The following is a 25978-nucleotide window of genomic DNA, read 5'->3' as shown; positions in this document are numbered from 1 at the left end:
TCGCCCCAGGGCCCCGAATATGTATGGACCGGCCCTGGACATCATCACGTGCACGCGCAACTACTCAATAATATGATGAAGCATATGTGAATGGAAACTAAAGAGTCGATGATTGATTATGCACTTCAATTTTTTTTATGTAAACGCTATTTATGTCCGGTACTAACATTTTTACGTACGACAATGATTTATGCGATCCACGTGTATGGTTTTGCATATATGAGAATTCGAATATGAGATATATAAATGTTAAAAGTAAAATATAAAGATGTGTGAATGCATCAACAAGCATGTCTGTAGACGTCCATGTGTCAGATTTGACGAGTCGGGTTGTATTCCCTCTATATCTAAATAATTATAGTAGGAAAGAACTAATACATTTATTTTGGTACAGATAGATGCTATGACCGGCTCTTCGGCGCTGGGTCGGTGGTGGGTACGCCGTACGCGTGAGAAACCGCGTCAGCGGGCTAGAAGCGCAACGGAAGCAATCAAATCGCAGTTCGTACTTACTCCGCGTCGCCATCCGCATCCGCATCCGCTTTCCGTTTCTTCCATTCAACCTCCACCCACCCAAGCCCCACAAAATAAAAGCGCCTCAACGAGGAACCTCGCCCGTTCCTCCAATCTCCTCCTCGCCGCCGCTCTCAAATTCATACCTCGCTCATCCCGCCGCAGGTATGCTCCAGTGCTCTAGAGCCTCTCCCGTGATTGGGGAAATATTTTCCTTGGTCTTGGGGGGAATTTCTTTGCGCGATAGCAGGAAGATTGATTGAGTTATTAGGAGATCTTGCCTAGTCCGTCGGAGATAACGGTTCTTTCGCGATGTATCCTTCTATGCAAACTCGATGAGGTCCCTGCCGCCACCCCCCCCCCCCCCCCCCCCCCCCCCCCGGTACCACTCGCGCTTGCTCCCGATCTGGGAATGTCGGCGGAGCTTAGGTAGCGTGTTTAGTTGCTCTATGTGCAAATTTTGATGTTTGCCGGTGATTAGAGTCCGAATTTGTATAGTTGGGATTCGGCCACAATCAATGCTCAAACGCGGAGTCAACGATTTGCTTTGTGTGTGTGGGATTGGACATCCTGAGGTGCTAGTCGCGACTGGAAAAGGCATCTTTAATCGGAAGCCAACTTTGTCATAGCGTGCCACATATTTTTTGCCAACTTTTCTAAGCTTGCGTGCACAAAATCTTGGCCACAATTGGGCTTGGCTAAGAGAATCTTGCTGCATCTTGAAGTGCGGCGAAGCATAGCTGGGAACCAAACAGCCACTAGGATTCTGTGTGGGAGCAATAGGTAGGTATGATCCATTGTGTCATGTGGATACAGTTGACTAGGCTAGCTCCCTTCGACCTGCCAAAATAATTCTCTTAGATTTTTGAAACATATGGCTTCACTGGCTTTGGAAGAGATAGCACATAAGTTAGTTCAAAACTCTGATTGAAGAGATATTGCAATGTGCCAATGTCCATGAGACTAACCACCCAATTCTCTGCTCTATAATCATGACTCTCCTAGTCTACTTATACCATGGGAGTGCTTGTTTTACGCTCAACATCCATTTCCATATTGCACACATCATTAGATATTAATCATGGGAGTACTTGTTTTAAGCTCAACATCTATTTCCATATTGCACACGTATCATCAGATATTAATTATATATGCGCAATCATTGGTTCAAGCATACAGATCCAATTTCAGTAGAAGTGGGCACGTAGTTATATTTATACCATATATTGTTATAACCTATATGGGATCCTTGGGAATATTTCATTGAGTTTGTTAAAAGTTAATGCATATTAAGCGTGCCATATGCAAACCTGGTTACATTAAAGAATGATTACGCAAATATTATACACCGATAAACAAGTAGTAGATGTTAGTGTGTGCGCATTTTACAGCTAAGTCAGTTATTAGAGGCTTCCCTCTTGCGGTCATGTTCCCCTCGATTGCTGTTTTTTTTTAAACGCGGTCCCTTAGGGCCCGATCCATTAATAAAGTAGAAGAGAGTTGCCCGGTTAATTAATGGAACCCCGGGCGAAAATCGTTACAACACGCTCCCGAAAGGGCATCATCAACACACCGACCCTCGGGGCTGCGCATCTAGCGAGCCACCAGCTCCGTCGCCCGAGCAACCCGTAACCGACACCCTACAACCAAAACCGAGTCACCGCTCCGGTATCCACGCCAACCCCGAGGCCACGCACCAGACGAGCCGCCCGCTCTGTCGCCCGAGCAACCAAAGCCGACACCCTACAACTATCTCCGGAGCCGCCGCTCCAACATACAGAAGGAGAACCCACACATCGACCCCGAGGTCGCGCACTAGGCGAGCCGCCGGCTTCGTCACCCGAGCAACCAGAGCCGACACCCAGCAACCAAATCCGGAGCCGCCGCTCCGATCTCCACGCCGACCCCGAGGCCGCGCACCAGGCGAGCCGTCGGCTTCGTCACCCGAGCAACCAGAGCCGACACATAGCAACCAAATCTGGAGCTGCCGCTCCGATCTCCACGCCGACCCCGAGGCCGCGCACCAGGCTGGCCAACGACACTGCCACCCACATGAACAGTGTCGGCACCCCTTCATGACGACAAGTTTTGGAGCTGCCGCTTCGACCTCCACGCGGACCCGAGGCCGCGCACCAGGCTGGCCAACGACATTGTCACCCACATGACCAGTGTCGGCACCCCTCCATGACGACGAGTTTCGGAGCCGCCACTCCGACTTCCACGTCGGCCCCAAGACCGCGCACCACTCGAGTCGATGGCTCGCCGAGGCCAAGACCACTCCAAAATGATGCCTCCAAGAAGGAACGCGACATCGCAATGCCGCAATCATTCGCTCCAAAAACCTGGAACAAGGGTTTTCCCTGGAGTGCGAGAAAGGAGGTCGTAGGTCCTCGAACAACGACGCCTCCAGGAAGGTATGCGGCGCCCACAGGCGTCGTCGGCCAAGGCCAAGGCCAAGGCCAGGGCAAGGCATTCGCCCCGAGAAGCCAACGGAAATCTTCCCCTCGAAATGGCACATGGGATCCACCGGCCGCCCGAACCACCACCCGCCTCAGAGCCCCGTGCCACCGACGAGAGCAACTCTCCGCCGCCACCTGCACTCCGCCGCATGAGTCAAAACTGGCCACATCTGGACAGATCCGACGCCCCGCGCAGCAGCCACAACCAACCCATTGTCCAACACCAAGCGTCCCTGGCGCGACCGAGGGCCAGCGTACTGCCGAAGAGCACTGACGCCCCCGAGCTCCAGCCATGCCGCTGCCCACGCAACCACCATAGCCGCCGTTGCCGAAGAAGAGTTCCGGGGCCGCCGCCCTGGCGTCCGAGCCCCAATCGCCTTCGTGGCCAACCCGACGCATCCTCCCGCGCAGCCCTGCGGCGCCCCGCACCTCCGCCTACCTCCACAGCCACGCCCAAGCCGCAGCTGTAGCTCACCCCCGCTCGCACATATCCACGCCGGCCATGTCAATCTGCGCGCCCTCCCAGCGCTCACACCCGTGCCAATCTGCGCGCCCTCCCAGCGCTCACACCCGTGCCACAAGAGCCCCCGCCATGCTGCTCCGTCCGACGGACCACAGGGCCCACGCTAGCGCGCGCTGGAGGTGTGTCTGTTAAATATATGGTCAATGAAATGGAGCCTGGCTTTCTATAATTCATATTTTTGTAGATTATATTTATTTCATATAATTCTACATTGCTAACATTGCTGTGCTTAGAAATTTCACTCTATTTTCGACACTTTGCTGATATATTTCATTATTATTTTTCTATAACATCTGAATTTATACCAATACATTTTGTTGAGCATTACTTAAAGTTCATTTTGTCCTGTTTTTTACCTATAGGTTGGGCATGGCGCATATGTTTCCAAATGAAGGCGCCTCGTCCAGCTCAACCTCTATGAGCAGCCAGAAGAGTGAGACAGATGATGACAAGATGATTGCAATGGTTCTTGAAGAAGAATATGCGAAGCTAGATGGAGCAATGGCCAAGCGCCTTACGAATTTGACATCTATTCCTGTAAGATATTGCATGCCTGCTCTGCTATTTACTTCTGTTACCCCTCCCTTGCCTTACTAGAACTGTTAAATTTGTATCTGTTGGGCAGTCTTTTGTTTTTCTCTGTTGTATGGTATTGGTTAAATAAAATTAAGTGTGTGCGCTTGTTACCTGAAACCCCTTCCTTTGGCACATTGACAGCATGTTCCCCGGATTAATACATACTTCCCCACATATAGTGATGCCACCATGGATCATCATCGTCTTCATGACAGGTAAACTTTGATGATTCTTACATGCTTTAGTCTGGTACGGTTTTCACTTCTGTTCTTACAAAGGTAGTTTTCCTTTTTTTTTGCTTATAAAGTAGTGTGATAAATTGTCCTCTATTACAGAGGCATTAACTTTCGTGTGTGTTGGATGACTCCATCCTTTCACAAGATTCTTTTGGTAAACATTTTGGCATATATTGAGAGTCCAGAAATTGGTCATAGCTTTACAAGTCCATATCAGTTGAGCCAAAGGCTAAAAACCTATAATTTTTAAATGAGAAAACATGTTTATTTTGCATCGCATTGGGGATTCCGTGTTGGATTTTTTAGAGACGCCGGCGAAAACAATGGGCTTGGTTTGGATGTGGAGATTGAAGGGCTCGGCATTGCATTGCTTCCAATGCCAAATATCTCAGGACACTGGTATTGACCTTCAATGCCAATACTAGTGTTCGGAAGTTCATATATTTGACACTTGGAATCCAAGGGGAGCAACAATTCCAATTCTTGTGTGGATGGACAACGCATGGAATTGCACATTTATAAGAGTATTGATGAATATACTCCCTCTGTCCCAAAATAAGTGTCTCAAGGTTAGTACAACTTTGCACTAGAGCTAGTACAAAGTTGAGTCACTTATTTTGGGACGGAGGGAGTACTTTGTTATACAGTTTGGAAATCAAATCTGCACATCATACGCGTAAATTTTATCAACATCGGAATGCCTTGCCTTTTCTTTACTTGATCTCACATTACTCAGTATATAGAGTGAAACACTAGTGCTCGGTTAATTCTTCCTCTCGCGTACTTGCAGCGCAAAAGGAAGCATTCAAAGCTCAAATAATCGGGCTAGCTGACCAACAGAACCGCTTCATATATAACCAGGCAACACTGATCTTTTTCTAATGCAATCAAAGCTCAAATATTCTTAGTAACCACAGTGATAGTTAACATCTAAGAATTAATGGGGCAGCAGGAGAGGATGTGCAGGGATGGGCGAGGGGAGGCTGCCGTGGGGTGCAGGAGGAGGTAGCGTGCTCCACTAGAGCGGATGCAGTGAAAAAACGTGTCTGGATGAGAGGGACGCTATGGGGAGGTGTAATCTCCGCACCTGCATGTACGGAGGCACAGTGGTATGTTCTGGGAGAGGCACTGCCAGGGGATGGGCGGAGAGGGGAGGGAGGTGAGGGCCATGGCGAATTGGGAAGAGAGGGTCCACGGGGGAGGGATCAGACATGGAGGCCAAGTCAACAGCCATGGAAAGAGCACTGGAAGATCGGGGTGGACAAAGGACTGTCGTGGAGAAGAAAGAAAGGAGGAGCACTGCCCTGTGCCGCTGTGGACCTCGACATGGAGGCCAAGTCAACAACCATGGAAAGAGCAGTGGAAAATCGGGGTGGACAAAGGACTGTCGTGGAGAAGAAAGAAAGGAGGAGCATTGCCCTGTGCCGCTGTGGACCTCGACATGGAGGCCAAGTCAACAACCATGGAAAGAGCAGTGGAAAATCGGGGTGGACAAAGGACTGTCGCCGAGAAGAAAGAAAGGAGGAGCATTGGATCTCCACCTGGGGCATCTCCTCCCCCGGTCTCTCGATTCTTCCACTGCATCTTGTACATGATGGAGCGAAGGAGTAAGTTAGAGAGGATTGGGCTGAATGCAGAGCACACATGGTCTAGGAATTTGGGACGGGCCGCTCAAGTGTACGGGAGAAGGGAGAAGGTTACAATCGAGCCTGAATTCCATGCCTGAATATCCAGGCCACCCAAACAGCCGCATTCAGGTCTGGCAAATGCCAATACCAAATTCCGGCCTTGAATGTCAACATCCAAACGGGGTTTGGAAAAACATTCAGTGTATGCATCTAAACCATATCATATGTCCTTTCCTTGGACATTTCAACTTTTTTTTTTCCGACAAGGGGAATATTAATATCGCGCAGATACCAGTTACACCCAGCCTCTGCTACAACACAATGTCATAAAGACACTTCGGATGCACGCAGCCAAAAGACAAAAAGAAGAAGACAAAAGAAAGATTTCGCTATAGTGATCAATTCCTTGTAGCTGCAGCACGAACCACCACCTAGACAACACCCAAAGTCTACTAAAGTCATCGCCCGATCCTAGATCTTAGGTTTTCATCGTGGAGAAGATCCGCGCGCTCAATACAATGTCTTCAACAAGGTCACTGCGAGGCACAACCAATTAAGGCCAGGTCTTGTGTTTTCACCTTGAAAGCTAATACTATGTACTCGGACTGTGTTGCCGCCCTCACTTGCCGATGCTGCTGCTACGAGTCACGAATCACCAAGCAAAGTCCATGAAGACTTGATCCTCCATTACAAGGTCTCGGACCTCATCCACCATGACGTTCTCCGCCATTGTCTTAATTATGAAAATCGAAATACCGACGTGTCCCATAATGTCAATAGATATTGAAGCTTCGCGTCACATCCTCTTGAAGCCGCTCGGGCTTAAATAGGGACGCACATGAGTGAATCCCATCCGATTCAGTAATCTACAGTCGTCAAGCACCCAATGAAGATCCCCGGCGGAGCATTCGGGAACTCGTCAACGGCCAGATCCATGAGGTCCGACAACCGGCAGAACACCATCTTAGAGCAAGAAGACAACTCAAAGAGCCGAATGTCGTACGCAGCTTTGTCTTGGACGTGCTTCACGGCCACTACATCACGATGGCATCGAGGCGCATAGACATCTCCATGGTTGCCGCAAGCTGTAGTCGCAGCGTCCCTGTTCTACCTCTACACTGCTCCACACCGTCGTTGCGGCGCCGTGAGCTGTAGCAAGGCGAAACAGAACTGCCTCTCAATAAGATCTGGCCACCAGTTCTTCATTGGATGGACGCCGAGCCGGTCATCGCGCTCGAGTAAGTAGGGCCAGCACACACAGCCAACAACCGTCCGTAGTCATGTCCGCTAAAGAATCAGCGCACAGCCTCATGTCAGCATCCAGCCCGTGTAGCCTCCATACATGGATTGAGCGCCGTCGTAGATTGAGCAGCTTGCATCGCTGGAAGCCTGGAACTATCACCGACCCGCCGGTTCTTGTCACCGCTGGGTCGCCACCCGAGTCCCCAAGGATGACGCGGGGGCAGCTCCGTTATTTCAACTAAATGGTTTGCCTACATATAGAAGCAGTCTTTAGCCTGTCTTTACTCGCTAAGCTGACCTTGAATCACCTATAACCTGTTCTGGTGAATTAATGCAATGCTAACACATGTATTATTCTCATATTTCCTAACTAAAGAGAACCTTTTGTAGGTTAAATGCATATGGCTTGTTTGAAGTGAGGGTATCAGGTGATGGCAATTGTCAGGTTTGTGATTTTTCTAAAGCAGAATTTGATTCACTTGATAAATTATATGATCTTGTGAAGTTCTATAGGTTTATCTAAGGATACAGTTATTTTTTTGCCTTGTAGTTCCGTGCACTCTCAGACCAGCTATATCGATCACCTGAGTATCACAAGCATGTTCGGAAAGAGATAGTGAAGCAGGTATATCGATCACCTGGGTGTATTGAAAGTACCATTTTTATGTTTTTTTTTAAAACAGGGAAGGGATCAGAAGGTCCCCGAAACTGCTGAATTTATGTTAAACTAGCATAATGTCCGCGTGTTGCTACGAAGCCATAAAAAGACCACTGGCTTAGGAAATCGTCAAAGGATAATTGTGTCTTGGGGTTGTTGCATGGTCCACGATTGGAAAGAGAGCAAAAATGTATCGAAAGATCATGTTGCAATCCTTGAAAAATCTTAAGCGACCATAATAGGTACTTTGCAAGATTTATAGTGAGATAACATTTTGAATTTTGAAACATAGGAGAATGCACAAATGTTTGCTCTCTTCTGCTATGGTATAGAGCTGGAAGAATTGGTTGGGCAGCGACTAAAATTGAGACCATGATTTCGAGTTGGAGCCCCATACTTGCATTTACAATTTGCGTTTTTGTAAGAGTGTTATTCTCACATTAGGGTAGGTGTATTTGTTTACTTGGAATAGGTCTCGCACCATGTGAAAGTAACATTTGTTTTTTGAAGGTTGCTAGTCTCACATGTGAGTAGAAGTGCATTTGTTTATTTGTGCGGCCCCACATGTGAACTCACCACCAACTCCAATATTTATAAGTAGGAAGGTGTCAATATGCTGCTAGAAGGACCCTGGAAGAAATAAAATTTACAATTGCGTCCTAAAGTACTACTTTATGTTATTGCACTCATATTGCCAAACTGCAGGGTCTTTCTTATATGCCTCAACACATGCATCTTAAAACTTCATGGTGAATGCTGTTAGGAAAGCAACTTATCTATATTGAAGGCCAAGGAGCATATATATATTACACATGACTTGAGGTGCAAGGAAAGTAAACATAGACTAATAAGGACTCCTAGACTAATACTAATAGACTAATAAGGACTCCTAGACTAATACTAATAGACTAATAAGGACTCCTAGACTAATACTAATACTTCCTAACCCCGCCCTCACCAAATGCAAAGCGTATGCAATAGCATTGCATTTGAAGAAGTGTAATACTAAAAAACAATGATAATCCAAATCCGCGTCTTCAGAGTGTCGTCGTAGCATGAAGAGTCTTCAAAACTTGTCGAGTCGCCGAAGGAGAGAACGAAGAGATGGCACATCAGAGGAAGACACCGCATCACTTGAAGATACAACATAAGTATCAAGAGAGGATGGGTTGTCAAAAGAAGATGGCACATCAAGAGAATAAAGCATTGTGCAGAAAATCATAGTCCACGACAACCATCGGCGAAAGAAGCTCGGCGGATAAGGCACGATGGACGTAGATCGACAATGCAAAAGAAGTCCAGACAATCCTATAGAAAACAACAAGGGCAAATAGGCCACAAAAGTTGCATAGAAAGGATCAGAACCAAAGAAAAGGCCGACGGACAAAGGTATGGTGGACTCGCATGGCATGAGAAAACACAAAATATCAACGGATTTGATGGACGCAGCGGAAAACAAGGAAGCTAAAAGCTAGGAAGCATACACGACACAAAGATGCAAAATCCATCGTGTATGCAGAAGACATTGTACTTTTTTTTAAGCTAAGCTGCGAAGTAGCAGCAGAAAGTAGCTAGCAGTAGAAGCACGTAAGCAGCTAGCAACACCAGGTGGTAGCGCGTAGCAGCTAGCACCAGCAGGCAACATGGGGTGCAGCGGGAACAGAGCATGCAGATGGAATGGACCAGCGGCCAGTAGCAGCAGAACGCAGCAGCTGACTCGGTCTCAACGCAGGTTTGACCAGATGGCGTCAAACCAAGCGAGCTCTTCGGCGGCAAGATGGGGGACGTCCTCGCCAGGAGGCTCAGGAACTCGGGCCGCATCATCCTCGTGCAGATCAGCGTCGGCTCTGCAATCCCCCTCGCCGGCGTCCTCCTGCTCGCGCTCCCGAACGAGCCTGCGACTTTCGCACACCACGGGGCCGCGCTGTTCGTCATGGGGTTCATGGCCTCCTGGAACACCTCGGCCACGAACAGCCCGATACTGGCCGAGATCGTGCGTGTACGTGTTGGACCGGACGATCGAGGCCGTGCTTGCCTCGTTCGCTCCCCCGGTGGTCGGCATGCTCGCCGAGCGCCTCGATCTGGCAGGCTGGAGTCTGCGGGATCCAGCGACTGGAGGCGGCGGGGAATCCAGCAGGGCGGCCACGTGAGGATCTGGCAGCAGGGGCTGCAGCGGGTGTTTGACCTGGCGGCTTCGTGGTAGGTGCCCACACAACGTGGGAACGACGGGAGAAGACGAGATCGATCCAGAACAGATCGATCGAGAGGAAGAGAAGAAAAAAAGTTTGGATCGTAAGGACGAGTTGGAGCGTCCGGAGACCTAAACCTAGGCTCTAATACCATGTTAGGAAAGCAACTTATCTATATTGAAGGCCCAAGGACCATATATATATTACACATGACTTGAGGTGCAAGGAAAGTAAACATAGACTAATAAGGACTCCTAGACTAATACTAATAGACTAATAAGGACTCCTAGACTAATACTAATACTTCCTAACAAATGCCCCCTTCTTATTTACGAACTTATTTTTTTGTGATGTATAAATAAGTAGATTTTTTGCATTATTATTATTAGGCTATATTTGTGTCTATGTGCTGACACTATCTTCTTAGATACTTAAAGACTCATGTGTGCCATTTTCTTTCTTCTGCAGCTCAAGGCGTGTAACTCTTTGTATGAGGGGCATGTCCCAATGAAATATAAACACTATTGCAAGAAGATGAAAAAGTATGCCCTATTGTCTTGATTTGCTGCAGTGTACTTCTATGAAAATAGTTCATGCTTGTGTTTTTGTATTTAATTATTTATGAATCTAAATCTCATCTTCTCCAGATCTGGGGAATGGGGAGACCATGTCACATTGCAAGCAGCTGCTGATAAGGTGAAAGCTCTTTCATATTCATTGTTTCCATCATGTCTTTTGCTGAACTGAAATTTAGGTACAGTGTTGCAAGTTTTTCTGCCTTATGTATTACATACATATGTGCATTATTCCTATTTGTCCTGCATTCTACTAAAGTACAAGCTCATATGTTCTGTTGACGGGACTACTGATGGTTTCTTAGTGTGTCTCATCTGATTAATACTTTCTTTTTTACATCACATGTTAAATTTTCACTTGTGTATTACTAGAAGTTCTATTCATCTTTTGTGAATATAGTATCACAATATCTAAGTCTTGTACCCTCAGAGGGAATTATATCTTGACAAGATTAGTTTCCATGAGAAAGAAGACGCCTAATGTTTCGCTTTGCTTTTGGCAGTTTGCTGCGAAGATATGCCTTCTAACATCTTTCAGAGATACCTGTTTTGTAGAAATTGTTCCACAGTATCAGGCTCCACAGAGAGGTAATGGTTTGGCCTATGTAAAGGAACCAACAAATACTGTGCATATTTACATAACTAGTCAGTAGTCGCAAGCACAATATTTCATCATATTACTTGCACTGTAGCATGCTTCCGCGTATTATTGTCCACATTAAATCTGGGACACACAATTTGCGAAACATGAAATAAATAACAGTTGCAGGCACACCTAAACATATCTCTGATTACTGCGTACAACTATTGAAGAAAAAAGTAACTGGTTATGATGGCTAACTCCTTAAGTTTCATGTTTTTTCAGAGCTTTGGCTAAGTTTCTGGTCCGAAATTCACTACAACTCACTATATGATGCTCGAGGTCAGAAATAGAATGCCCTTTTCTTTAATTGTAGAACTGAATGCATCAGTTTGTACACTATTGTATATCCATTTCTTAAAAAAGGGAAATTATCTGTTGTTTTGTAGATCTCCCGAGCAAATACAAGCCTAGAAAGAAGCACTGGTTGTTCTAGATTCACATGTTGCGTCAGGCTTGGATTTTATTACATGGCCTTTTCAATATTGCCGGCTGGCCACATCCTGAAGAGAGAGCGGACACTATACCTCTGCTTTTCTCCACCGGAGGTCTGAGTCATTGGATTATTGAATGCGTTCTTGGTGCAGTTATAATCAGATATAGTTCGATACTGAAGCCGAGGTTGCTTCCTTGTGCATAGATATCTATACTAACATATAGGTTGGTTGTATACATGTTCGTTCATTGTTACATTTTTATGCGAAGTTACTAGGTGTTATTCCATTCACTTTGTTTATGGGAAAGTCCAAGACTCGATTTTGCACTGTCAGTTGCCAGTAATGTGTATGAGACGGCTCCACTACAGAGATTCGCTAGTGAAGCAGGTGGAGTGGAGCAGCATTAGCCTCTAGTTCATTTTGCCGGGGAGTGCTTCACTTCACCTCATTTTTTTTAGGGTACTTCACCTCATAGTTGACCCTACGGTTGCTTTAAATTATACGCCTCCAACCTCCCTCTTCTACCCCCACAGTGCTGTGTACAGTGTACTTATTAGAAATAATCCAAGGTGAGCACTTGTTAGAAATAATCCAAGTTACGTAATCGATCATCTGAAAACCAAGCAATTACACAAGAAACGGCTTTAGATTGTTAACAAGGTTCACAAAGCAATTACACAAGACACGTCTTTGAGATTGTTAACAAGGTTCATTGAACATCGGCTACATCTCTGGGGCTGACACCAGTACAATACCGGCTGATGTGCAGTACAATCCTGGCCACCATAGTATAGCCAGCTGCTGGCTATAAACTAGTGACATGCCTATTTTATAGCTAACCTGTATAATAGTTGATTAATTTTTTTTTATTATATATGACTCACCTTTTGTTTTCATAAAATGTTTAGGAGTACGTGCTAGAGCCGATTCTTAAGTAAGAGCCCGTTTACCTTCTCTCTTTTATTTCTTTTCTTCAACTAAGCAAAAATATTTTTTTTTTCTTACAGTCAGCTGACTTAACTTTATTGTACTTGCTCTAATATTGATGTATCTTACATCATGTGTCTACCTCGGGAGTGGTGTTTTGGCCCCCGTGAGCACATGCTCCCGGATGAACAGTAACACACACAAAATATACTACATATTTTTGAAAAAATCTGATTTTTTTGTAGATAATTGTATTAGTGTCGTAAACATGCATGACAATTTTCGTGCGATAAGGAGCAACGGTGTTTCGTCGGCAAAAAAAACAAACAAACTTGGGGTGATATTTTAGGGTAACTTTTGGTGTTCATTATTTTTTTGCACAAGCCAAAATGTTTAACTTTTTGTTTCAAAATTTGCAGATAACATTTGGATGTGACTAAGTACACAAACAAATTTCGTTTTTTTTTAAATTTCAAACTTATTTTTGGGTTCCGGAAGCATATGCTTTCGGGAGTCGAAATGCATTTCCGGTCTACCTCACATTATATAACAGGCCTAGGATACATTCTATTAGGACATGATTCAATACCTTATCAAGACACTTACAATCCAACGGTAATATATGTTGTACATAATATTTGACACAACACTAATAAATTTTATCTTGATGAAAAATTGCATAACCTAAATTTTTTCTATCTGTCAATTTTTCATATACATTGGACTTGAATTTATACCGTGAGTACCAAGACTCCATGTGACCCCATCTATAGCTGTAGTATTTTTTTCTATCAGAATCAGCACTGGAGCAAAATAAGTTTCTTTTTACTTTATTTTATGCTCCCAACTTTCAAAGTATCCGTGATCTGTGTGAGGGTGAACAACTCACTTATCAGGTGTCACACATCCTTGCTATTGCTTGACCGACGGTGTGAACCTTAAGGAATTTCATTGTTGCTTGTGGCCATCTTGATATCGGAGTTTGATAAAAATATCATAAATCCAAAGTGTCCAAAGTTGCCAACAAATTTCAAGCTTCTTTTTTTCTAGGATTTTTCACTGTTCTAACCTTTTTGTTGAAGTTGTGCACAAAATGAACCCAGTTTGAAAAAATTTCACGATCTAACCCTTTTTGAAAAGCCACAAGCCATGGCGTGGCTGTCCCACTACAAAATGCCACTTAAGTGTGACGTTTCTTACCACCACCATAACGCCAGTCTGCCGTGACGTTTTTATTTCCTCGCAACACCATGGTTGTCTGGCGTTTCTGGCAAGCAATGCAACGCCAAAAGCTATGGCGTTTCTTCCTGCCTATTTATTATGAGACCGCCCTCCACTCACCACTCACTCTCTTCTTCCACCACTCTCATTCTCTTATCTCCCCAAGCTGCAGTCCCTTTCCCCCCATTTCCCCCCACTTCTCCCCTCTCAAATCCTTTCAAAAGGATTGGTTTGGTCCGTGGATCCGGTATCATTTGCGTTGCTTGAGGTAATCTCCTTCATCTCCCCATTTTTTATTGGTTGGAATTGTCTATTTGGGTGGTTTTTTTCTCATGTGTTGTAGCCCTAATAATGAGTATAGTTTTTTGCAATAATTAGTATAGATGTTCTTAGTTTATCTACTAATGAGTATAATTGTTCCATTTATGTTGCATTCTATTGGTTGGTTTATGATTATTGATAATATTTAGTGTTAGGGTTAGGGTTAGGGTTTGGGTTTGGGTAATGCCTAATTTGGATGGACAAGGGTTAGGGTTAGGGTTTGGGTAATGTTTTGTTAGGAATGTGTTATACTTAGCATTGGTAATTTTGTTCCCTTTTTAGATGAACAAGATTGTGAATATTCATTATGTTGACAAAGAGGCATTCATGAATGTTGATATTTTTGACAAATATGAGGAAGTGTTGACATTTTTTGGGAGTCCTACTTATGAAGAGGTTGTGGCAAAAACTCGGATAAGATTGAAGTGGGTTGATCCAAGTGACCAAGTAGAATTGTTAGGAAGATATGATGTTGGGTCGGAACACAAGTGTCGAATGAAGACAATGCCTATCAAGTCCAATTTGCATTGAGTTGCATACAAGGAGACCGTTGCATCCTCGATAGTCAAGTCACTCGAAGTGTTTGCTAGTATGGTGGTCAATGCTCCTCTTTTTCATGTTGACTTGAACCAACCCTTAGTAGATGATTTGAGCCCGTATAGTGGTGTGGCACCTATTGTTGAGCATAAAGTTGAAGTGGAAGCCAATGAGTATCCCCAGTATGAGTTCGGAGGTAGTGCACCGATCAAAGATGATGGTCATGACTCCGACGAAGAGTATGAGAGGCACCACAACATTGTTGATGACGTAGAGGCTCAAGTAAGGCATGATGACATGGATCCTGACATTGTGTATCAGTGTGCTTGTGTGGATGAGTCGGATGATGAAGGCCCGGTGAATGAGTTGGACGAGGATGGCTTCACTGAGAAAGAAGCGGAGTGGTATACAAAAATCACCGGTATGGATCACAAAGTTCCCTTGTTTTGTGATGTTAGCCTTGCAGATAAGGCTATAGTCGACGGTGGCATGAGCAAGACAATTGAGGCTAGAATGTTCCCAAGTAGCACAACCTACGCGACTTCTACGTCTTACCTAAAGAAAGGTTTGATGTTCTAGCACATGCTAGAATTCAAGATGTGGTTGTGTGAGTATGCCGTCAAACACTACAGGCCTTTCATAGTTGTGCACTCGGATTGCCACAAGCGATACACCATGAAATGCGAGGTAGAAAAATGCAAATGGAAAGTCAATGGAAAACTCATGAAAGATGGTTGGTGAAAGATAAGTAGTTGCAATGCAACTCACCAATGCACACCGCCGACCGATGAAGCACCGACGACACATCGTCAGCTTACCTCGAAATTCATCGGTTATAAATACCAGAAACATATAGCTGAGGATCCAACCATTAAAGTGAAGTTGTTGATGAGTTGGGTTTATGAGAGGTTTGGATATAAGGTCAAGTACGGGAAGACATGGAAAGCCAAACAAGTCGCTTTTAGAATGTTGTACGGTGGATGGGAAGAGGCATACAACATGCTACCCCGGTTGCTGGGCGCGATGGCCTATTGAAACCCCAGAATGTACCACTATGTCCAAGATATTGAAGGAGTGTTCCGTCGTGCCTTTTGGACGTTTGGCCCATGCATTACAACTTTTGAGCATTATCGTCCGGTTTTGTCTATAGATGGAACATTCATGACATGCAAATACAAGGGCACACTAATGATAGCAATGGCACATGATGCTAATGATCAGGTGTTGCCTGTGGAATTTGCTTTGGTGTCAGTGGAGAACCAAGACAACTGGGAATGGTTCATGAGACTTGTGAGAAGCACGGTCATTCCTCCCAATAGGGAGGTTTGCATCATATCCGATCGGCACCAAGGCATATTGAAGGCCGTGGATGTTCACATGCCAGGGCAACGAGGCTTCACCATCGATGGTGCATGAGGCACTTCGTTGCAAACTTTTACAGGGCTTGTAAGAACAAGGATCTGGTGAAGGATCTTAACTCCACATGTGTGGCCTTCTCCGTTGAGTCATTCACGAAATGATTGAACATAATCTATGAGAAGGCAAATGAAGGTGGAAAAGATTTCCTAGAAAGGAATATAGATGAGAGACATAAGTGGTCACGGCATGTGACGAAGGAGGCATGAGATATGGCGACATGACAAGCAATCTTGTTGAGTGCTTCAACTTTGTCTTGAAGGGGGCACGTCAGTTACCGGTGATGGCAATAGCTGAATATACCTTCTACAAGCTCAATGAGTATTTTCTGAAGCACTCCGAAGAAATCGACAAGTTGATTGGTGAGAGTGAGAAGCCTCCCAATGAGATCTATCCGAAGAAGGTTGCCGAGTGGCTAGAGTTTCAAAAAGAGAAGTCAGCCATGCAACGAGCCACTTGTTTTGATAATGTTGAAATGAAATACCAAGTGGATGAGCCAGGCGGTACAACTAGAGATGGGCAATCATATGGTGGTCGCTCATTTACGGCGTCCCTTCAGACGCGGCATTGCACTTATGAGTGGCCTAGTAAGTACCACCGGACATGCTCACACATGATGACGACATGTCGCATGAGGAATTTGCCCTTCTCTGATGGTGTAGTTGCGAGGTTGCATGAATTCAACTTGCAAACTCATAAGTTAACATGGGCGTCGAGATTCCACCCTTTTCTTGACCCATCATAGTGGACAGGGTATCACGACCCTAATATTAGGCCGGATCCAGAGATGATGGTTCAACCGAAGGGTAGAAGGAGAACAAAACGATACAAGAATGATATGGATGACCTCATGAGCACCAGAGAGTTTGGTAGTGGACATTTCATGGAGCCACGTGATTGGAACCAATGCGGTGATTGCAGTGAAACGACACACAATAAGAGGACTTGCAAAACAAACTAAACTTCAAAAGGTCACAATGCATCTACTAGTGATGTGGGTGGCAGAGGTGGTTCAAGTGCTGGTGGTGAAGGCGGTTCAAGTGGTGGCCTTGCTGTGGGCCGAGGATCAGGCGGTGGTAGACGTGGTGGTTCAAGTGGTGGCCTTGCTGTGGGCCGAGGATCCGGCGGTGGTAGACGTGGTGGTTCAAGTGGTGGCCTTGCTGTGGGCCGAGGATCCGGCGGTGGTAGACGTGGTCGTTCAAGTGCTCGTGGTAGTGCTGGTCATAGAGGAGGTTTTATGGGTAGAGGTTCGGGTGGTGGTAGAGAAATGTTCGGATACCTACAATGACCATTTCCGTAAGTTTGGTATATTTCATTATTATTGTCATGTTGTACATTTTCTTCATGTTGTTTTTCTCTTTACTAACTAATGTCTTTTAATTTTTTGTAGGTATGGCGTCTTCTCAACCCAACAAAGCAACAATGAAGGGGGTGGAGGACACGGAGGGGGATGTGAGATGCCGGGGTGGTGGGACAAGGCTGTCAAGAAGGTCAGAGAGGAGGAGGCAGCCGCTCTAGCGAAGAAGAAGCAAGAGGAATACGAAGCAAAGCAAAAGGAGGAATGGTTAATGTTTCAACGTGGCCGTGATATGGAGAAGGCGCTGCAGAAGAAGATAAAGATGGCTGAAGAGAAACGGATGAAGGATTTTCGAGAGAACACTGCGAAACTTTGGGCTGAACATGCGGCAGAGAAAGAGAGGGAGCACAAGCGCAAATGCCTAAGTATCGTGTACGGCCTCCAATTGACCTACATCACAACAAGTCACTCGACCATCCATGAAAAATTTCAGAAAAGTTGCTAAAGCATTTGGCTAATTACCTGTTCATAAGTCAACATGTCAAGCTCGCTTATGTATGCCTTATACCGCCTCATAGCTGCGATACTCGTCCATTGGACATTAGCCCATGTGTGTGCGATAGTGGGATATCGCTCGTCATCTCCGTCAAACGGGTACCTCCAAGGTTCTTCCGGAGGAGGGTTGAGGTTATGGCCAACAGGGATACGCTCCCACATCCAAACCTGTAGGGCCCAAACGAAACCTCCAAGAGTGGACGTCGACTTACTCCTCATACATGCTCCATCCAACTACAGATTTAATAAAATGAAAATGCAACATATACCCATTTAATATAATGAAAATGCATCATATACCCATTGAATAAAATGAAAATGCATGATATTAAGCCGTACCTGACGGTACAAGAAGGCTAATGCCGTCGAACCCCAACTCCACTTAACATCCCAGTCACGAAGAGGATCAAAGAACATCCACGAGGCTGTGTTCCCCGTGCCATCCAGAAACACCACTTGGGTCAAAAGATTCCAGAGGTAAGCCCTGGCGAACCTCTCCACAACAGCTGGACTAGCATCCTTTGGGCACTTGCGAAAATGTCTCTGTATCCAAGAGAATAACACACCGAATGGCCTAGGATCCTTCCTGGTTTCATGAGTCCATGGCTCGGGTTCAACACCAACCAATGCTGCAACCCGTTGTCGCCACCCATCGGACATAACCTTCCCTGTAAGAGCCCTGTCCTCGATCGGAAGCCCGGTGATCATAGCAATATCCTCCAGAGTTATGGTCATCTCACCAAGAGGAAGGTGAAAAGAGTGCGTCTCCGGTCTCCAACGGTCCGTAAGGACGGTAAGGGCCGTGGCTTTCAACCATGGTGGTGTGCCTTTAAAGTTGAGCACAAACTGAAGAAGATCCATTCTTCTAAAATAAGGCTCGTACTGAGGGTCATATAAGAGAGATTCATTCGGGTTGTGCCCCCTCAAACGAAGTAGTGGAGGAACCTAAACAAACAAACACATAATTTGTTACTTGTCTCAACTTGTCACAATATGAAAATCATGGAATATAGAAAAATAATCATCAAGACCAGCATAATTACCTCTCCTCTTTCCACTAACATCGCACGATGCTTCTGCTCGTAGAAATCATCAAGGCCCGGATATTTATCCGGCTGAAACATCCTACATAATATGAACAAAATTCTTTTAGGCATTAACCTAGTGCCAAAAAGAATCACACTACACCTAGTGCCAAAAACCTAGGCATTCACTTAGTGTCAATAATATGAACAAAACCTAGGGATTCACCTAGTGCCAATAATATGAACAAAACTTAGGCATAAACCTAGTGCCAATAATATGAACAAAACTTAGGCATAAACCTAGTGCCAATAATATGAACAAAACCTAGGTTACAACTAGTGCCACCAAAAACTACACCTATTGCCAAAAACATAGGCATTCACCATCACAAATTTAGTTTTACTTTAAAACATATGCATTAACCATCACAAAATAGATTTTACTTCAAAACCTAGGTTACATCTAGTGCAAAAAAGCTACACAAATACAAAGGTATTGCAAAAACTAATTGGAAGGATTGGAGGAGCTTATCGGCCTCTTCGATTTGCCCCAAAGAACCCACAAAATGGTTGAGGGAGGAGGGAGATCGAAGGAGGGATATGGAGGAGGGGGGAGAAGTTTTTCGTCCAAGCTCGAAGGGAAGAGGAGGAAGAAAAGGTGGTTGGTGGGCGATGGGTCGGGCTGGTCAGATATGCCCCCTAGAAACGCCAGGGAGGTTGGCGTTTCTAAGTTGACAACCAACGCCATGATACACTATCATTTCAATGAAGACAGGAAACGCCACATTAGAACGGCGTTTCATTATTGACCTGCAACGCTACGGTATATGCCGTTTTAAAAAAAAATCAAAACGTGAAATTGTTTCGGGGTGAGTTTGTTCTGTGATTTTTTTATGTCACGTGGGTCAGAACAGTGAAAACCCTTTTTTTTTCTACTGAGCTTTTCCGAAGTCATCTTAATGCCGCACTATTCGTCAAGCAATAGTCGCTCGCCTCCCCCCTGCGCCGCTAGTTGCGTTCTCACATGAGCACTGCCGAGAGCCCACCATGTGTCGTTACTCCAACCCATCACATCCTGTCATCTCTGGGACTGGGAGTGAAGTTCGAGCTTGCTAGATGATTCAATCTGATTCAACCCATCACATCCTGTCAACAACGTCCCTCTCCGCCTGCCACCTATGGTTCACGCTGCCCGTGTGAGTAGCGCCGAGGACGTTCAATTTCGCGGCCTCAGGCCGTGCCACATTGCACATGTGAGCAAAGGGGGTGTGGTTTCTTCTTAACTGTTGATTTTGCATTTGTTCGATGCATTTTGTCTCAGTTTTTGTTGGAAACGATTGTTTGACAATGCTTCACAATGTATTGATCGGTGCATAGCATACGTATATATAGAGTATAAAATGGACCTCAACTTCAACTATACAAAGGCTAGGAGGTGGGCCGGGCCATACAATATACGTGCACAAATTATATATTCAACACCCCCCGCAGTCGAAGCGCCGCCAGAAACGCACAGACTGGACCTAAACTCCTCAAAGACAGAAGTAGTCAGTCCTTTTGTCATGACATCGGCGAACTGTTGCGCTGTCGGAACGTGGAGAACCCGGATGCGCCCAAGAGCCACCTGCTCGCGAACAAAGTGTATGTCGAGCTCAATATGCTTTGTTCAACGATGGTGAACCGGGTTGGCGGAGAGCTACACAACACAGACGTTAGCACAGTAGATCAGCGTCGCCTTGTGGACATCACAAAGCAACTCCTGAAGCAGCTGACGAAACCAAGAGCATTCAACAACGGCGTTAGCCACTGCCCGATACTCTGCCTCGGCACTCGAGCGGGAGACGGTGGGCTGTCGCTTGGAAGACCAAGAGATCAGAGACGGCCCAAGGTAGACACAGTACCCCGAAGTGGAGCGTCGTGTGTCCGGGCAGCCAGCCCAGTCCGCATCAGAGTAGGCGACTAGGTCGGTGGAGGCGGAGGCTGTCAACGTCAATCCCATGGACTGGGTGCCGCGTATGTAAGGAATGATACGCTTCGCCAGGGTCCAGTGAGAATCACGCGGAGCATGCATGTGAAGACAAACCTGCTGAACAACATACTGCAAGTCATGGCGCGTCAGGGTCAGGTACTGCAAGGCACCCACAATGGAGCGGTAGAAGGCCGCATCGGATGCGAGAGAACCCTCCATAGCGGAAACCTTGGCCTTGGTGTCGACGGGCGTGGGAGCAGTCTTGCAGTTAAGCATGCCTGCTCGATCAAGAGGCTCATGGGCGTAACGCTGCTGGTGCAGGAAAAACCCATCGGACAGTCGAACCACCTCAATGCCAAGGAAGTAGTGCAGTGGCCCCAAGTCCTTCAGGGCAAACTCATCGTGAAGCCGAGCAGTGAGCCGCTGGAGGAGCGCGACAGCGGATGCCGTCAGGATGATGTCGTCGACGTACATGAGCAAGTAGGTTGTGTCAACTCCGTGATGATACACGAAGAGGGATGCATCGGAGCGAGTCGATGTAAATCCGAGCGTTTGCAGGAATGCAGCGATGCGCTGGTACCAGGCCCGAGGCGCCTGCTTCAACCCGTAGAGGGAACGGGATAGCAGGCACACATGGTATGGATGCGTGGCGTCGACGAAGCCGGTGGGTTGCTCACAGAACACCTGCTCAGCGAGGTGACCGTGCAAGAAGGCGTTAGAAACGTCCAACTGATGCACAGGCCAGGCTCGGGAGATGGCAAGCTGAAGCACGGTGCTGATCGTGCCCTGTTTCACAACCGGGGCAAAGGTGTCGGTGAAGTCCACGCCCGCACGCTGCCGAAAACCTCGAACCACCCAACGAGCTTTATAGCGCTCGAGAGTGCCATCCGGACGAGTCTTGTGCCGAAAGACCCACTTGCCCGTGATGATGTTAGCACAAGGCGGCCGAGGTACAAGCTGCCAGGTACGGTTCCGCTGGAGTGCGTCGAACTCGTCCTGCATCGCAGCGAGCCAATGAGGGTACCGAAGGGCGGCTCGAGCTGACGACGGGAGAGGGGACGACGCAGAGGCGGAAGCAGCGAGAAGATACTCGTCGCTGGTGTACCGCATGCTTGGACGGAGGTGCCAGCTCGAGAGCGAGTAATCGGGCGGGGCAGCGAGTCCGGAGCGACGGCGGGTGACGAAGACGAGGAGCCCGTGGTAGACGACGAGTGGGGCGCCATCGCCTCCATGGAGGCCGACGGTGACGCGGCCACCGAGGTGGCCGACGGTGTGGTTGGGTCCGGGAAGACCGACGGCGGCGTGGCCGCCGGAGGTACCGGTGGCGTAGTCGGAGCCGGGGACGTCGAAGGCGTCGCGGGCGCCGATTGAGGTGCGGCCCCTAAGGCAGCCAAGCGGGGAGGAACTCGACCCGTGGTGCGGGGGCATTCTCAACGGCGGGAGGCGGCCCAAGAGCAAGTGGGCGACCGTCACCGGGAGCGGGCAAGGCCACAACATCCGTAGGTACCTGCTGAAAAGGAAAAACCATCTCGTCAAAGTAAACGTGTCGGGAAGTGATGACCCGATGCGAGAGGGGATCGTAGCAGCGGTAGCCTTTGGTGTTGGCAGGATAGCCAAGAAAAATGCAGGCCACGGACCGTGGTGCGAGCTTATGAGGAGTAGTGGAAGCGGTGCTAGGGTAGCACAGGCAACCGAAGATGCGAAGCTCAGCATAGGAAGGTGGCGTGCCGAATAAAAGGTGATGAGGAGTAAAGTTGCCACGAGGGCGACAGGGGCGAATGTTGATGAGAAGTGATGCAGTGGCAAGCGCGTCAGGCCAAAAATGTGGTGGCACGTTGGCGTGAAAGAGAAGGGTGCGGACGTAGTCATTAAGAGTGCGAAGCACGCGCTCAGCGCGGCCATTTTGTTGCGAAGTGTACGGGCAAGTGAGACGAAAAATCATGCCGTGGGTGGCGAGAAGGTTGCAAATCTTAAGGTTATCAAACTCCTTCCCGTTATCTGTTTGCAACGCATGAACGGGACGTCCAAACGGCGTGGAGACATATGAGTAGAATGCGGTGAGAGTGGTAACAACATCCGACTTTCGCCGCAATGGGAAGGTCCACACATAGTGTGAAAAATCGTCAAGCATGACAAGATAATAAAGATAGCCCGTGTTACTTGCAACAGTAGAGGTCCAGACATCACTATGAATTAACTCAAACGGGTATGAGGCAACATGCGAGGAAGTGTTAAAAGGAAGACGAACATGTTTGCCGAGACGACAAGCATGACAAGTGTGATCGTCGATCTTACTACACGTGAATGAAAACTCCGAAGAATATGACGAAGGGTGGTGGTGTTGGGATGACCGAGACGCGCATGCCAAAGGTCCACTCCGACGGAAATCGCCATGGGAGCGGCGACGGAGGAAGTGGGCGAGTGGACCGAGTAGAGCTCGTTAGGGCTATCATAGCGGTAGAGTACCATTTGGGTACGGGCATCCTTGACAGAAAAACCAAACATGTCAAATTCAACGGTGACAGGATTGTGACGTGTAAGACAACGAACGAAAACAAGGTTTTTAATGATGTCAGGAGAAGCTAGGACATTAGAAGGTGTAATGGTGTGGAGTTAGAGGGAAAAGCAGCATGACCGACATGAGTAATAGGCATGGAGGAACCGTCACCGACAGTAATGCGAGCGGTTGTGTGAACTGGATGAGCGGTAAGAAGGTTACCGGGGTTGGCGGCCATGTGAGTTGTGGCTCCGGTATCCATGTACCAATCACCACCGCCAGGGTACTGCTGCGGCGTTGGAGCGGTGTGGAGTGCCGCTAGAAGTGCGGGATCCCACAGGGCCGGCAGGAGAGCCGGGGCCAACGACAACGGCTGAGGTGGTTGCGCCACGAACCCACCGGCATTGTAGTGTGCCACGGGCGGGTACGACTGAGGGGCCGCATGGAACGCCTGATGATGGGCCGGACGAGCGCCGAAGAAACCGGGGACAGGGGCGCGTAGAACAGGCATGGAGTACGCGTGAACGACCCCCGTCCAGGGGTTCTGGCGAGTCTGCCAGGGCGCCGCCTGGTGCGACGGCTGCTGGTGACGTGGCGGCCCGCCTTGGGCGGCCGGTTGTTGTTGCTGCTGTTTGCGGCCACCGCGGCGCTGTGGCTGCTCGGCGGTTGGCTGTGGGGGGGGGGAGGGGCAGCAGCGGTGGGTGGGGGAACCCGGGCGGCGGCTGCGCCTAGAAGGGCCCCGAGGCGGGCCACAGCGGTGGGGCTGGGGCGGCGGGTGGCGCGGTGCCGCGGATACCAGCGGGGAGAACCATGTGGGTGGCCCGGGTGTGCGACATCCGCATCCGCCTCTCCTCCAGCTTGAGGTCGACGATCTTCGGGAAGGTCGGGTTGGTGATGAGAGGGATGTTGGAGGCGGCGTTCCCAAAGTCGTCGTTCAGCCCGACGATGAGTGTGCTGAGAAGAAGCTCGTCGGAGACCGTCTCACCGAGGTCACGTAGCTCGTCGACAAGTTTCTTTAGCGCATGCAAAAATCGTCAACAGACGAGTCGAGCTCCTGGCACCCAAAGAACTCGCTGTGTAGGAAAACCTTGCATTGGAGCGCGTTGTCGGTGAAGAGGCCGTTGAGCTTGGTCCAAACGGCGTGACCGTCATCGTCGGCGGAGACCACCGTGTGGAAGAGATCCTTCGAGATGGTGGTGTAGAACCAACGGATGAGAGTGGCGTCGATGGACATAACTCCTTATCGTCCTCCATGAAGCGGGAATCCACGGAGCCATCGATGTGATCCCGGAGTGTGTACTCGAGGAACACAAGGGAGAATTACGTCTTCCAGGCATAGTAGGTGGAGGTGAGATGATCGAGAACGACAGGAACCCGAGCGAGGATGTTGAGATCGCGGATGACAACGGGGTCGGGGCCGTCGAACGGGTTGGTGTGGCGGCTGCGGGTGGTGCCGGAGGTGACGGGGGAGGCCATGGGCCGAGAGGGGGGGGGGGACGGCGGCGCGCGGGTGGGGTGGGGGGGGGGTGGGGCTGAGAGCGGCGCGACAGGAGGTGGGCGGAATTTTGGGCGGCGGCGGCGTCTCACGAGAGCGGCGGCGTAGAGACGCGGCGACGGCGGCGGCGGGTGGGCGGCGGCGGCGATGAGACCGCGGCGGCGGCTAGGGATAGACAGCGGCTCACGAGAGCGGCGGCGCGGCAACGTAGAGACGCGGCGGCGGCGGCAGCTCGGGGTGGCGGCGGGTGGGGCGGCGGCGGCGATGAGATGGCGGCGGCGGCTAGGGTTAGGTTAGGATCGTAGGTATGATACCATGTTGGAAACGATTGTTTGGCAATGCTTCACAACGTATTGATCGGTGCGTAGCACATGTATATATAGACTATAGAGTACAAAGTGGGTCTCAATCTTAACTATACAATCTTAAATAAACAAATCATATATTCAACATTTTTCAGGTGAATTTTCCGATTCTCTTGCATTGTTTTCAACAGGGTACAAAGTTTGCCTACCAACTGTTCCTTTATGTCTCCAAGATCTAGTGCCATGAGAAAATGGAGCTTTTCTCGAGTTGTTTTTTCTGTAGGTAGTATATGTGAGGACTTCGGTATGAAAAAATGGAGCTTTTTCCCATAGTGAAAGTGGTCTTTTTGGTGTAATTTTGATGTTGCTCTAATCGGCATGTATGCGAATTCGCAAGCATGTGCATAATTGACCAGATACTTTTTGAGATAAAACTAAAGGTAACAAAGTGGTAAAAGGAACACATAGTTTACAAAAAATATCAGCTTCGGGTAGAGGAACACGAGTTGGAAAATTTCTTCTCAACTTTACAGGGTCCTTCTCAAGCACCATGTGACAAGGGGTGGAAATTATGAAGTACCATGTGCCCATGATTGTACTCGTGTTGCTGTTTCGGTGTGCATTATAAAAACGAGGACATTCAACCTTGTCCTTGAAAAGGTTCAGTGTGTGTACCAGTTGCAGGCATCCGCAAATTGCAAAGTTGAGTTGTGTGTGTCGTGTGTACGGGTGGTCTT

General features: G+C 47.8%; 1 protein-coding gene and 1 pseudogene across 1 annotated transcript; one reads left to right on the top strand and one right to left on the bottom strand.

Annotated features, from left to right (window-relative positions):
* The first annotated feature begins 467 nt into the window (after positions 1–467).
* LOC123426605 (OVARIAN TUMOR DOMAIN-containing deubiquitinating enzyme 12) lies at positions 468–12008 on the top strand. Its single transcript, XM_045110467.1, has 10 exons — positions 468–678; positions 3858–4032; positions 4213–4286; positions 7568–7622; positions 7728–7802; positions 10493–10566; positions 10672–10720; positions 11103–11187; positions 11465–11521; positions 11629–12008. The coding sequence occupies exons 2-10, from the start codon at positions 3865–3867 to the stop codon at positions 11673–11675; spliced, it is 684 nt and encodes a 227-aa protein (XP_044966402.1). The 5' UTR covers positions 468–678; positions 3858–3864; the 3' UTR covers positions 11676–12008.
* Positions 934–3850, bottom strand: LOC123426604 (annotated as a pseudogene).
* Positions 12009–25978: the final 13970 nt, after the last annotated feature.

Source organism: Hordeum vulgare, chromosome 2H, assembly GCF_904849725.1.
Source record: "Hordeum vulgare subsp. vulgare chromosome 2H, MorexV3_pseudomolecules_assembly, whole genome shotgun sequence".
In the NCBI taxonomy this organism is placed as follows: Eukaryota; Viridiplantae; Streptophyta; class Magnoliopsida; order Poales; family Poaceae; genus Hordeum; species Hordeum vulgare.
The sequence above is the reverse complement of the archived record's forward strand: the minus strand, read 5'-3'. Positions and strand labels throughout refer to the sequence as shown.

What these genes read in the sequence shown, in the direction of transcription:
- LOC123426605 (XM_045110467.1), top strand. Translation starts at nt 3,865, where the DNA reads ATGGCGCATATGTTTCCAAATGAAGGCGCCTCGTCCAGCTCAACCTCT. An exon ending in CAGGTGATGGCAATTGTCAG is followed by an intron (nt 7,623 to 7,727) that starts GTTTGTGATTTT and finishes TTTGCCTTGTAG; the next exon opens with TTCCGTGCACTCTCAGACCA. An exon ending in GGAAAGAGATAGTGAAGCAG is followed by an intron (nt 7,803 to 10,492) that starts GTATATCGATCA and finishes TTTCTTCTGCAG; the next exon opens with CTCAAGGCGTGTAACTCTTT.